The 14,458-nt window shown below is 39.0% G+C and overlaps 1 protein-coding gene across 1 annotated transcript in view; it reads left to right on the forward strand.

Moving 5' to 3' along the window:
• slc8a3 (solute carrier family 8 member 3) overlaps positions 1-14,458 on the forward strand; it is a 141,903-nt gene that overhangs the window by 12,122 nt on the left and 115,323 nt on the right. The window contains exon 2 of the mRNA XM_083886262.1: positions 54-1,921. Coding sequence (XP_083742388.1) covers positions 141-1,921 — 1,781 coding nt within the window. The 5' untranslated portion in view covers positions 54-140. The remainder of the gene's footprint in view (positions 1-53; positions 1,922-14,458) is intronic.

The raw sequence follows: 14,458 nt of genomic DNA on the forward strand, positions 1-14,458 counted from the left end.
AAATATAGTACAACATCTATAAAATTAATTTTCTGTCTGGTTTTCTCTTTTAGGTGGTGAGTTGAGAAAAACCACAGCCCAGTGCTGGATCCCAGAGGGACTGTCAGCGTGGTAAGGACCCTTGAGACGTAGAAGGGTGCATGGAGGGTTCAAGGCCTGTAAAACCAGGTTCCTCGGCCTGCCTCTGGTTGGGGCTGGTGTCGGTGGCTGTAGCCTTCCTTTGTACCGAGGCCCGGACCACCCCGAGTCCTCTGCTTAGCCCCAGCAATGGAACATGTCATGGTAATAACAAGTGTCATAAAGGGATCATCCTGCCCATATGGTATCCAGAAGATCCCTCCATGGGAGACAAGATCGCACGGGTCATTGTGTATTTTGTGGCCATGATCTACATGTTTCTTGGAGTATCCATAATTGCTGACCGCTTCATGGCAGCCATTGAGGTCATCACTTCCCAGGAGAGGGAAATTGTCATCAAAAGGCCTAATGGGGAAACAACAACCACCACGATCCGGGTGTGGAATGACACAGTTTCCAACCTCACCCTCATGGCTTTAGGCTCTTCTGCCCCTGAGATAATGCTCTCTGTAATTGAAGTATGTGGACATGGATTCAAATCTGGTGAACTTGGGCCTGCCACAATTGTTGGCAGCGCAGCCTTCAACATGTTTGTTATCATTGGCCTATGTGTGTCTGTCATCCCTCAAGGTGAAGTACGTAAGGTCAAACACCTCAGAGTGTTCTTTGTCACAGCAGGCTGGAGCATCTTTGCTTACATTTGGCTCTACATGATACTGGCTGTGTTTTCTCCCAACGTAGTCCAGGTCTGGGAGGGTCTACTCACACTGGCCTTCTTCCCTCTATGCGTAATCCTTGCCTGGGTAGCAGACAGACGACTGCTCTTCTATAGGTTTATGCACAAGAAATACCGCACTGACAAACACAGGGGAGTCATCATTGAGACAGAGACAGAACGCTCCAAGGGGATTGAGATGGACGGCAAGCTGGTCAACTCTCACTTCATGGATGGAGGTGTGGCAAGCAATCTGATTGGTTTAATTGAGGGCAAAGAGGTAGATGAGTCCCGGCGTGACATGATACGCATACTAAAAGATTTAAAGCAGAAGCACCCAGAGAAAGAGTTGGATCAGCTGGTTGAGATGGCCAACTACTATGCTCTCTCACACCAGCAAAAGAGCCGGGCCTTCTACCGTATCCAAGCAACACGCATGATGACAGGTGCTGGAAACATCCTGAAGAAACATGTTGCAGAACAGGCAAAGAAGAGTGCCAGTGTGCAGGAGGTGCACGTAGAAGAGCCAGAAGAGTATGTGTCTCGGATTGTTTTTGAGCCTGCTGTCTACCAGTGCCTCGAGAACTGCGGCGCTGTCATTCTGACCATCACCAGAAAGGGTGGTGACATCAACAAGACAATCTCTGTGGATTATAAGACAGAAGACGGGTCAGCCAACGCTGGAGCTGACTATGAGTTCACAGAGGGTACAGTTGTATTCAAACCAGGAGAAATGTTTAAAGAAATAAGCATTGGCATCATAGATGACGACATATTTGAAGAGGATGAGCACTTTTTTGTACGCCTCAGTAATTTGCATGTGCTGGAGACAGAAGATGAGCTGCTGTCCCCCAACAGTCTCCCATACCCAAATGCCATGCTGGGCTTCCCCAATGTGGCCACTGTGACCATTCTGGATGATGATCACTCAGGCATCTTCACCTTTGAGAGCAACTTGGTGCACATCAGCGAGAGCATTGGTATTATGGAAATGAAGGTGCTTAGGACTTCTGGAGCAAGAGGAACGGTCATTGTGCCTTATCGCACCATGGAAGGACTTGCCAAAGGAGGAGGGGAAGACTTTGAAGACACCTACGGAGAGCTGGAGTTCAAGAATGATGAGACGTGGTAGGACAGCAGTTCTTTTTTGCTAATGGTCGTGGGACAGTTGGTTTTCGTTAATGTGTTTGTGATTTATTGTCCATTTTCTAATTTTTAATCATCCATGGACCCTGAAACGAATTTAAGTATCATAAATAAGCTTCTTTCTTTGTGTGCTTGTTTGCCACCTCATTGATTTGTGTGTTTCAATTTAGAATTGCAGTTTGATGATGGTAAACCTGTCATAAAACAAATGATTGCTGGCTTCAAAGCTGTTCGGCAGTCTGCCACATCCCTTTGAGCTTTGGATTTTGATACAAACGTGTTGCCTTGTTTACCTCTTTATATCAATTAATTTAGAGCTGACTTTGGTAACCTGTCTGTGTGCTGCTTGCACTTGATACTCTTTGGAATTTTTTATGCGTTTTCTTTACATGGTTGGCTTTATACCCTTTCATCTCCATCTCCCTGTTTACCTGTCAAGAGATTTTGTGATCCTGTGTGTGTTGCATGCAACAGGGATTCAGCTTTGGGATTTGTCACAGCTTCTTGGAAACAGGAAGCCCTCAAGTAACCTCCCCTTGTTTCTGTAATCCCTGCTGCTTTTGTTATGTTGGATTTTTGGTCTTTTTGTGTTTTATGTCTGCTTAAGCTGAAACAAGGCAGCAGTCTCACTATTAGTCGTCACCTTATCTTACACAATGGATCTTTAAAACACACCAATTTTGTGAGGGGTGGTCCAAACTGAATGAAGTAAGGACTAAACAAGAGATATCATTATGTGAAGTAGCGGAGAAGAGTGTATCTCAGCTTTTTATCTGATCAGTGATCGCAAGCTTATCAATCCTCATCTCCCCATTATTTTACTATTTTCCGACCATTCTGCATTTACCGCTGCTCAGCTACTTTATTGAGAAGGTCTTTCATGTAGCCATTAGCTTTAGACTCTAGCAAGGCTTCAGTCTACAGCTGTGTCTATACCAGAGGTCTCAATCTCACGTAGCCCCCTGCTGACCAAACTAGACATTCAGTAACCTCCAGTTCATTTAAGCTTGAGACTAGAGCTGAAACGATTAATCGATTAATCGATTATTAATCGATTACTAAATTAATCGGCAACTATTTTGATAATCAATAATCGGTTTGAAGCTTTTTTCATGATTAAAAGAAGATTTCTGATTGTTTTAGCTTCGTAAATGTGAATATTTTCTTCGTTTCTTTGTTCCACATGACAAAGAAATCATTAAAACTGAATCATTTTGGATTGTGAACAAAACAAGACATTTGAGAACATCATCATTTCCAAGTTTGACACCGATCAACTTTTTTGAACATTTTCTGACAATTTATGGACCAACCGATTCATCGATTCATCGAGAAAATAATCAACAGATTAATCGATTACGAAAATAATCGTTAGTTGCAGCTCTACTTCAGACTGCTGGTCTACACATACACACACGGTTTAGTGGGGACCAAAGCAGGTGGACATTGCAAATGCGAGTTTACAGCATTGACCCACATCTGTGTTTGTACAGAATATCAATGTAAACACTCACAGTTTTGATCACAACGACATGTAAAAAAAGAGCAGCTCTGGATTAGCTACAGCCCTGCCCTCCATCTCCCCCGTCTCTGCCTGTTCTTCTTTCTTTCTATGCTTTTGTCAAAAATATTATTCATTTTACTGAAGTGACCATTTAAAAAAAAGTGTACAGTGCAGCTCTCTAATCTTCACAAATATAGGAATCAGATCAGAACTCAGTATTGGCAGATGCTCAACAGTAAAAACCTGATCAGGACAGGACAAGTATAAAGTACAGTGAGTCCTGAAAGCTGTAACTGATACAGGGTCAAGTTTGGACAAGGTGGATATTGATTATAATGTAACTTTGTTACGTTATTGTCCTAGTATCATCTTAATATAATGCCGCACCACACACTGGTTTACATCTGAGTGAATATATTCTATTGCAATAATAGCAACTTTGTGTACTGAAGAACAATAAGCATCTGGGCCGTGTGTTGTATTATATGCACTACAGCCTTTTGTCCCATGTCTTTAAGGCAGTGCTTGTGGAGCCTGGCATGAGTACAGAGCTACGTCTCTGGAGAAACACTGATTTGTTTATTTCACAGTGTGTAACCGCCTGCATCTTACACATCAGTTTTCAGATGCTGAATCAAAGTGACATGACTCCATGACACCCCCCACCCCCAAACAATCGGTAACCCTCTAAGCATGCTTTGGCTGACTGGCAGGGTCTGAGCTCCAGGCTGTGGGTTCCTGAGGGCTGCAGCAGCCCAGGAGACTGGCAGCAGGGGAAAGAGTGTCAGGGTGATCACCATGCTCCTGGGGCTTGCTTAGCTCTCAGCGATTCACTTGATTTATGTGACACACTTTTTGGGGGTCGGGCCTGAAGACTGCTAGTGGAGGAGAATGGGGTGTGATGTTGGGAATGACTGTTATTATAAGATTGCTGTTAAGTTGTTGTCATTGTGAGAAAATATCTGTTAATTGTGTTGATACTCAAGTTGATACTACAACTTGACACGCTGTGACTAGATAATACAAGTTGACATATGTTGTAATATACCATTAATAATCGGTTACATAAATCATTTCGATAATAGATCGATTATATAATAGATTTGATGAAGGTTAAAGATTTTCTCAGATTCTTCCCTCCTTTATTTCAAATAATGATATATTTGGTATGTGGGACACACAAACCAAAGCACTAATTGATTTGTTTATACATATAAAAAAAAGATGAATTAATAGTAGGGCTTTATGATTTTAATCTACGATAATTTTGACTGGGGAAATTAAAAAAAATAATGATTATAATTTCAAATCAAATCCAATCAAATTTTATTAATATAGCCCACAATTACAAAACACAGTTTGTATCACAGGGCTTCACAGTGTTGGTAAAATCCCTGTCCTGAGACCCTCAGCCAGGGTCAAGGAAAAACTACACATTTTCATTTGAATAAGATATTTCAAATGAGTAATGTGTGATATACGATGTTTTCGTCAGTCTGTAGAAAATGATGTGTGATGCTCTGAAACCTTGATTCAATTTGATTTTGGTCCCGATTTGATTTGATTCTCGATCTGTTTTTCTCTCATTTAGCACAGATGGGTCTGCCGTTTTTAGACTTGTCTCGTTAAGTTTTGGATCACTGCTTTTATGTCATGATAACATAATTTTTTTTTTTTAATTCACATGTTTGATTGTCTACATGGTGAGTGATATAATCCATCATTTGTTTGCAGTGTACCAAATTAAGGAATTATTGTCAAATTTAAATAATTTATTAACAATAACCAGTAAATCTACAGTTTTCCAGGCACATAATAATGGCACATGTCTGATGCTATGAAGTTAAGAGTTATTGCTTTAGTGCGATTTGTACGGTGGCCCAGAGGTGTCAGGCAAAATACAAACGCCACAACACAAATACAAACGCCACAACACAAATACAAAAGCCACAACACAAACACAAAAGCCGCAACACAAATACAAAAGCCACAACAAAAATACAAAAGCCACAACACAAATACAAAAGCCACAACACAAATACAAAAGCCACAACACAAATACAAAAGCCACAACACATATACAAAAGCCACAATACAAATACAAACGCCACAACACAAATACAAAAGCCACAACACAAACACAAAAGCCACAACACAAACACAAAAGCCACAACACAAATACAAAAGCCACAACACAAATACAAAAGCCACAACACAAACACAAAAGCCACAACACAAACACAAAAGTCATAACACAAACACAAAAGCCACAACACAAATACAAAAGCCACAACACAAATACAAACGCCACAACACAAATACAAAAGCCACAACACAAATACAAACGCCACAACACAAATACAAAAGCCACAACACAAACACAAAAGCCACAACACAAATACAAAAGCCATAACACAAACACAAAAGCCACAACACAAATACAAAAGCCACAACAAAAGCCACAACACAAATACAAAAGCCACAACACAAATACAAACGCCACAACACAAATACAAAAGCCACAACACAAATACAAAAGCCACATCACAAATACAAAAGCCACAACACAAATACAAACGCCACAACACAAATACAAAACCCAGCTAACGGCAGCAGCTTTGGGGTAAGCAGGAGGAGGTAGCGTGTAGTTGTCTTTCCTCTCTGGCACTGGGGGCGTGGTTAAATTCAAATATTACAATTGAGATTTATAACTTGAGATTTTTCATAATTTTCTTTAGCCTAAAGATATTCAGATGCAGTCCTGTAAAGTCCCTCAGGAAGCATTTCAGAGTAGTGATAAAATAATCAAAAAACATTCTCTCACCTTTAAAGCTCAGCTCATTTCTCATATGTTTAATTTATACTGAAATATTGCTATTTCTTGCCAGGCAACACAAGGGAATTGAAGAAGTTACTGGTACTGGACCAAGAAATTGTCTGGCATGTAACCTGTGAAATATTGAATTGGAGATAATGTGCAGGAAGATGCGTCTGCACTGTGTATTTGAATTATTGGGGGAGTGGGTTATTATGTTGAGTTATGTTAACTATCTCCTGAATGTAGTTTAATATTTAACTGAAATGAAAATGCTATCAATTTTCTCATCTGCTGTCAAAAGCAAATGTGCGCACTATCCAAAACGTCAGACTAATATATGAAATCTTTTAAATTGCACATCAAGCAAATTGAACCATCTGCAGCCTCAATAAAGGCTGTAAAATGACCATTTATCTGTAATATTCATCTGTGTTTGTTGAGATTTATCATATAATCAAAACACTGAATATCGATGAATTGTCAGGATCGAGAGGCAGGGTCTAAGTGCAAGGTCGCAATGACCTGACCGCGGATCCTTTTAGCAAAAACAAGAGCAATATTGATGACTTTGAATATGTTATAAATGCAAATTCTGACATTTTCAGTGACACAAGTGACAAGTGGCTGCGCACCATACAAATGAAAAATGATATGATAAAGAAATAATGGGAATGGAATTCACCATCTGTTGAATAAATGTCAAAGAAATAGGCTTGTTGTTGTTGTACGTGCCTCTGTGTTGTCATTATACAGTTTTATTCTCATCACTGACAAACAAACGAGATGCGACTGTTACTGCAAAAGGACACCACAAGATGTATCGTTGGTATTAATCTAACATTAAACAGCCGGCGTTGATTAATGTACCAACTCCAGAGTTATGATAATTGTTGTATTATTACTCCAAACACCACAGTTTTTCCACTGAAGCAGTTGAAACAATTAGATTTGTTCAAATGCATGAAGATGCTTATACATATTATTATGAAAATCTTTCCCTCAACCTTTAGAGGCTTTGGTGGTTCGTTTGTAGATACGGCAGACGGTGGTTACAGAAGTCATAACACATTTCCATAATTACACTGGGATCGTGATGAATTAGATTCCGTGTGCATCCATAAAAAATACAGAGAGGAGCCGCGGAAGTGACAGCTTCATCCAGGAGCACAGTGGAAGATTCATGAGAACATTTCCATACACAAAACAACGAGGATGAATGTGTACAATATTCACTGAAAGCGTAATTATGATGATGTTTCTTCTCCTGCCTTGAAAACTCTCCTCAGGGTCATTTTCACACTTGTGACATCAAAGTATACTGAATATTTTTCCCAGCTGTCTCCCAATCACACATGTATTTCCATTTTTGCAGTAAAATGGCAGGATTCGCTCTTAGTGTTAATTGTGACAAATGAATGAGGGCAGTGTGTGCTCTCCGGCAAAAGGGCAAAGTCTTTTTTTTTTTTTCTTTTTTTAATGTCTTATAGGACAATTAGACCACGTAATGGTCCAACGATTTCTTTTTTTTTTCCTGCTGTTTTACGAGGCATTGACTCTCACTCTCTTTTGACACAGTTTGGGTCCATTCTTTCAACCAGAGTGGAAATTTATTTCAATCCTAATCTGCCGTTCTGGAATGCATCCCTTCAATTCGTAGCCACACAATAGCTCTCAGCATGAAGTGAATCTTGGCATCTGTAGTGAAAAGTGATTATAGTGATTAGTGTATAGTGTATAGATTATCCTACTATTGACACACAACAAGTATAATACGAGCGTTTGCCGTTTAACAAAAATGAACAAAACCTGATATTTGTATGCTTTTCGCTGGAAGTAAGAGGTTAACTGTGAAACCAGTAGGTTGTGATCACTTTTGAGATAACTTTATTTTGAAAAACGGAAATAGGATTGCTTGGTTTGGACCGCTTGAGTACGATAGTCGTAAAAGACAGAAAATCTGTGTTCACATCTGTGAATATCCTTCTAACTTATGACAAAGACAAAGATGACTGAGTGACCCTCCCGTGTGAAGCTCCTCCCCTGTCACAGGTCACTTTGTGGTCATATAACTTTTCCATGCTATTCTGAAAATCAAATTAACAGTTTGTTATCAGTTTTTTTATTATTTTGTTTTATTTTGAAAAATGAATGAACGAACAATACACGGATTGAGAACAAACCTTTTACGATTTCTGATTTAGTCCAAAGTCACTACATTTCCAGACACAGGTATGTCAAACTTGCTGTTTAATTGGACAACTGTCCTTTGTCCCAGTATTCTGTAAATGTAGTGAATGAAAGGTTTCCACCTGTGCTGTGTTCGGTGGTGTCATCAGTACAAAAAATGCCCCAAACTCAAATCTTACCCACTAATATTTAATCTATAATCAATATTTATCAGAACTATTAATTTACTTACTTTTCATATTGTTTAATTTTATAAAAATGTGAGTGCTGCAATGTTGAGTGGATCAATTTGTGTTTTTTCCTGATAAATTAATTATTTTTGTATTTTTGGTGCTTTGGTTTTTCCATTAATCTGTGAATTGGTGTGCCTTTGAGCAAAACACAGAGGTGATCAATGTACCTTGAAAAATAATATGTTTATTAATATAGTATGTATGTTACACTGAATATGCAAGATTTTGAACAGAAATGGACATTTAAAGGGATACTTCACCGATTTGAATGTGGCTTTGTATTGCTAGAATAGCAGTAGTATTTTTTAGAAAATGTGCTTCCCTCCCTCAGTTTTTCCCTGACTTGTAAAAAAATCTGTTTTCCCTTATCCAAATGTGCCCTACTGTGAGTCAAATGACACGTTTTGCATCACAGTAGGGCACATTTTGAAAATGGAAAACAAAATCATTTTTTTACAACTCAGTGAAAAACTGAGGGAGGGAATCACATTTTCTAAAAAATACTACTGCTATTCTAGCAATACAAAGCCACATTCAAATCGGTGAAGTATCCCTTTAAGGAAGAGACCTTAGTCTGAGGTTTGAAGAACATTTTGTTTGAAACAAAGGAAGGAAGTGATTTACAGAATAATTAGTAGTGAAAATAATCTTAACATGAGCATACAGTATTATTTTTTTTTATTTTTTTTAAACGCTTTTTGTAATCACTCATGTTTTAACCTGAGGGGAGGGGCCTCAGGAACCACTGGTATATCCCCACATGGCTGCTGAATGGAGGTCACATGCTCATGTTTTCTTTGACCCAGTGAAGATACCACAGCTGTGAGGTGCAGGAGCTCTGTCCCTGGAGAGCTGGATGTTTAACTAGGCACTGATGGATTCAAAAACAAATGAATGGTGTGCAGTAGACAGACCAGAAGCAGCTAAAGTAATTGCCACTGTGGTCACGCTGTAAGAGCATGACACGCTCATGCATGTAAACCTGCCTCATATTTTTACATAAATAACATCATGCGGAGGTTTGAGATTTGCTCATGATTAAATGCACAGATGTGCCTTTTCCCATGCGATCTGATCCTCCTTCTTCCCTTGATATACCAGGAATGTGTAGCTGTCACCTCTGTGGGTGTCATGACTGACAGAACACATGTCCATGCTCATTCCCGTCCTGCTGACTGCTCAGCTTTTCTCTCTGCTAGCACTTTTCCAGACACCCTGGAATAGACCCCTGAGGTTTACCTTACCATCCTGCAGCCGACCCCCTTCACTCAACCACCATCCCCCCCTCGAGCTTGGTTACCAACACTCAGTGTATCTGTGGGGTTTTATTCATGTTGTGCTCATAGTTTCTAGTGGAGACTAGTGGAGCCAGAGATCAAACGCCTGACCTTTCAATTTGAAAGACAACCTGCTGCACCAATGATCCACAGCTTCCATTATAGCTCACGTCCAGTTAAAAGTGAAGCAGGTCTTTGTAAACAAAAGCCACATTGACTTACATGTGGCTCATATCCTGGTTGGATCTGGTCAGTGTGTTTTTTGCAGATAAGGGATCAGAATAAATTGTATTTCAGCTGCTGGAACGAAAGCCGAGCACAAGGGACTTGTTCCAGAAAGCAGGGAAAACAAGAAAATATCAAGCTGTGGTACTGGTTATCATGCTGGAGGCGCAGTGGTGGATAACTATAAATCACAGTGAAGCAGCTATTTAAATGCTGCTAAGAGCAACAGCAGCATGCAAATTTGTTCATGTAAACATTTGAATTTTTAACCGTTTAATCCAGTTTTGCAGCATTATGATTTGTCTTGTCAGTGCCAACTGGTTTGGTCTGAAAGGAGACAAAGCTGAACATCTGATCAGTAACAACTGAGCTTTTGGTCAAAATCAGAGGATCAATAAAATATAGGATTTATCAGGAGAACTGGAGATAATGTGTTGCATTGGATTTTGTGCCTGAGCCAAAATGGTCAACCAACGACCAACACAGGTGTGTGTGTGCGTGCGTGCGTGCGTGAGTGTGTGTGTGTGTTCAATTCAATTCAAATCTTTGCCATTAACCAAGTCACCAGTTCTCCAGAAATTGGCTTATTCCTCATTAGGACCAGGTTTTGGTCTCCATAGGGACTACTGTTTCTCACAAGGTTGGTGTTTATGCCAGAAAAGGTCCTAAAGATGTGACAAACATGCACACACACACACACACTGTGTGAGTGGAATATGCTGGCTCTGTGTTTGTTCCTCCCAGTTGGGGAAATGCAAATAAGTAAAAGCTTATTTAGTGAAGGGCGTGTCGCCAGCTCTGAGCCGCCCCCTGAGTGTTTGTGTGTAAAACTGACTGAGGGTCATATATTCAGCCTCCACAAACCTCTGACAGTCTCTCAGACCTAATAGAGTTAGGATGGAAGTGCATCAGTCTTAGCCATTTGAATGTACAGTAGTTAAAATGTACGTAAAAAAGCAGATCGCTATGCTGCCTATTGACGATACTGTACTATGTTTGTGCTGCATTTACGTTCACATCCTATTTTCCAGCATTGCCGAGGTAGTAGATGATCATAAATGAATACCACGTCATCAATCTTGAAAGGGTTAGTCAAGGTGGTTGAATTTGAAGCATAAGCAGATCTTAAAGACAATACTCATCTCTCCAGCTCTTGCCACTGCCACCATTGTTTTAGTGTGCACGTACAATAATCATTTAAATAAAATGAAAAGTTGGGTGTCAGTACATTGAGACGAGCGTGCGCACAGGCGTCCGCTGCGTTGGCACGTGATATGACACTTATCACCCGTCACCCTTCATTATTTGGTATACCCGCAATGGTCTGTGACTGCCTGCCTACCCTACCCTAGAGCCCTACCCTCACCGCACGTCACTGAGGCAGAGGTGGAAAGTAACGAAATACATTTCTCATTACTTACGTTACTGTATTGAATACTTTTTTTGTGTATTTTGTATTTTTTAAGTACAATTTAAAATCGGGATTTTGTATTTTACTTGAGTATGTTTTTATTCAAGTATTGTACTTAAGTTGCTTTATAAATCCTATCCATTACTGAGTAAAAATAAAAATTCAGCCCAATGAAAACCTACAGGGGGAAAATATGCGCCAGAACGCGGATACGCTAGGTTAGTGGGCACAAAGTCTTAAGTTTCTAGTGCGAGAATGGAGGTCGACAAAGCAGGCACGGCCAGCGATCAAATCATATAAACTTTATTTCACTTTTCAAATATCACTGTGTTTGTCTCCTATTTAATATATTTAACTGACATGTCTTATTCAAACAACCAATGATTTATAAAGGAAAATCGTGATCATTTACAGGGGTGGCCAAAAACTTTGCATACCACTGTAGATGAAGCTCAATCTGAAATCTGTAGAACTAGATGCAGATAAAAATCCTTTTTGGAAGATTTATTTTTATCAAGAGTAGGAAAGGCAACAGCATCATCATGCAGTGCAAGATGTGCCTCCCAATAGTGAAGAACATGTCTGCTTAAACAACTCAACTTCAAATGTGCAGAAACATAACTATTTTGAAGTATCTCTGGTGTCTCATTAGTAGTTTTATTTATTCTTTAATTAAAAATAAAATAGTTTTGGATTTCTGACCCCTTGTCATATTTCTACTACCCACACACCCCACGCAAAGAAGGTCACTAAGTAACTTTTACTTAAAGTACATTTCAAATGAACTACTTTTTACTTCTACTTGATACATTTTCAGATGAGTACTTTTACTTCTACGTAAGTAATATTTCATCAAAGCATTGGTACTTTTACTTGAGTACAATATTTTAGTACTTTTTCCACCTCTGTGTATAGGTTACCAACATTAAACAATTAAACTGATATAAAACAGACAGAAGCTTGACAAAACAAAACATAAACAACATCAGACTGACATTCATTTGTATAACAGGTACAGTTTCTATAGTAATAGTTAACAACCACATTAAGACATTAAGGTATCCAGGCTTACAACAGCTGTATCAGTTTAGATGTGGACCGGTGTTTTTTCGTCTATTCTCATACAAAGCTCGACATCTTGCTGCAACAAACCGATCAGGAAAAAAAAAGCTAGCTGCTGGATGTCCTCATTTGTCTGTCCTGTCGTGTTCAATGTGGTTGTTTGTTGTTGTTGCACCGGTACAAAGTCATGCTACATATCTCAGTGACGGGGCCATCTATCTATCTATCTATCTATCTATCTATCTATCTATCTATCTATCTATCTATCTATCTATCTATCTATCTATCTATCTATCTATCTATCTATCTATCTATCTATCTATCTATCTATCTATCTATCTATCTATCTATTCGAATGACGACATCTAGAATATGTTACTTTATTTTCCTCATGTTTCCGTCCTGCTAATGAGTTTGATCCCGATCTTGTTGACCCTGCACGCCACACTTTCACAGCCATCCGAAGCTTTTCTGACACAAACAAAATCCAGATCCTCCCAAAACACATGTTTTTTTGTTTGTTTTTTTAAATACTAACATCCACCACAGTGCAGAGAGCTTCTTGTTGTTGTGTATCATCTGCAGCCTAAGACCTGACTTTGCTGTGGTGTTAGCTGTGTTTCTTTAGTAAGTCCTCGGCTTGTTTGTGAGGAGACAGCTCAATTCTCTGATTCTGCCTTCAGTCGACTATCTGTAAATAGGAGCTGCCTACTGGGAAAGGACTTTTCATGTTGGCCTCCTACGGTGACGACTGGGATATGTGAACATTTTTCCTCGCTGTGATATCTATAGCTTGAGACCAAAAACTGTGGAAGTGTGTCACCGGGAATCATAAACCAAGGAAATGATTTTTGTTTTGTTGTTTTTTTTTCATTTCTTTTCTTTAAAAATAAATTCCGCTGATTTTACTTGCCTCAGCCCATCATGCCAACAGGTTTGCAGATATTTAGCAGAACGTTTATATCACCCAGCAACAGATTTGAGTTGCATAATGGGAAATGTAGGCAAACAAAGCCCACAATTTTATAGATATCATTAGTCACACTCATAACACTAATCACCAAAAATGTGCTTTTTAAAAGCAAGCTATAACAAAACTACTTCTTCTTTCATTGAGTTCTTTTTTTCACTGACATCTGACCTAATTATTGATATCAAATACTGATTTATTTTGAAAGATTTTAACACTTTAAATGGCAGGTTTTTATCATGATGCCACCATGTGTTTAGAGGAGGATGATGGGGGCAGCAGCTGAGAGGAGAAGCTGTTTGTATTAAATAATGGAAAATATTCGAAAGTGTGAATTCATCTCAGGTCACTTGACGTCTGACTGATATACAAAATACTCTAGCACTTAGAAACGCTGAAGGGAAGTCGGACATTGGTAAAACCTAATGAATGAATAAATGGACTTCTAATGAATGAATAAATGGAAGGAACTTTATCTTAAAAGAAACATTGAAAATGACTCCGTAAGAGCTTTTCCATAATCTTCATTTTGACTTGCAGTCGTGGCAGTGGCTGCTCACATTTGAATCAGTGGACTGTAACGTTGTTGAGCTTTGATTGTCTCAGATACTGTTGAATATTTTGTCTCTTCTTTGGACAAAGAAGTTTTTTAATGTAGCACCAAAACAAGTCACTCAATCAATACATAACCCATTGGCAATGATATTTTTCTAAATGATGAAGTCCAACATGTTATTTGTTGTTCTTTTGTCCTACACAAAATTACATACAATTAAATATCATGTAAAATATTTAAAACATGTTTTGTTGTTTCAGTTTTAGGTTGATTAAT

This window comes from Microchirus variegatus (assembly GCF_963457635.1).
Source record: "Microchirus variegatus genome assembly, chromosome: 3".
NCBI classification, from domain to species: Eukaryota; Metazoa; Chordata; class Actinopteri; order Pleuronectiformes; family Soleidae; genus Microchirus; species Microchirus variegatus.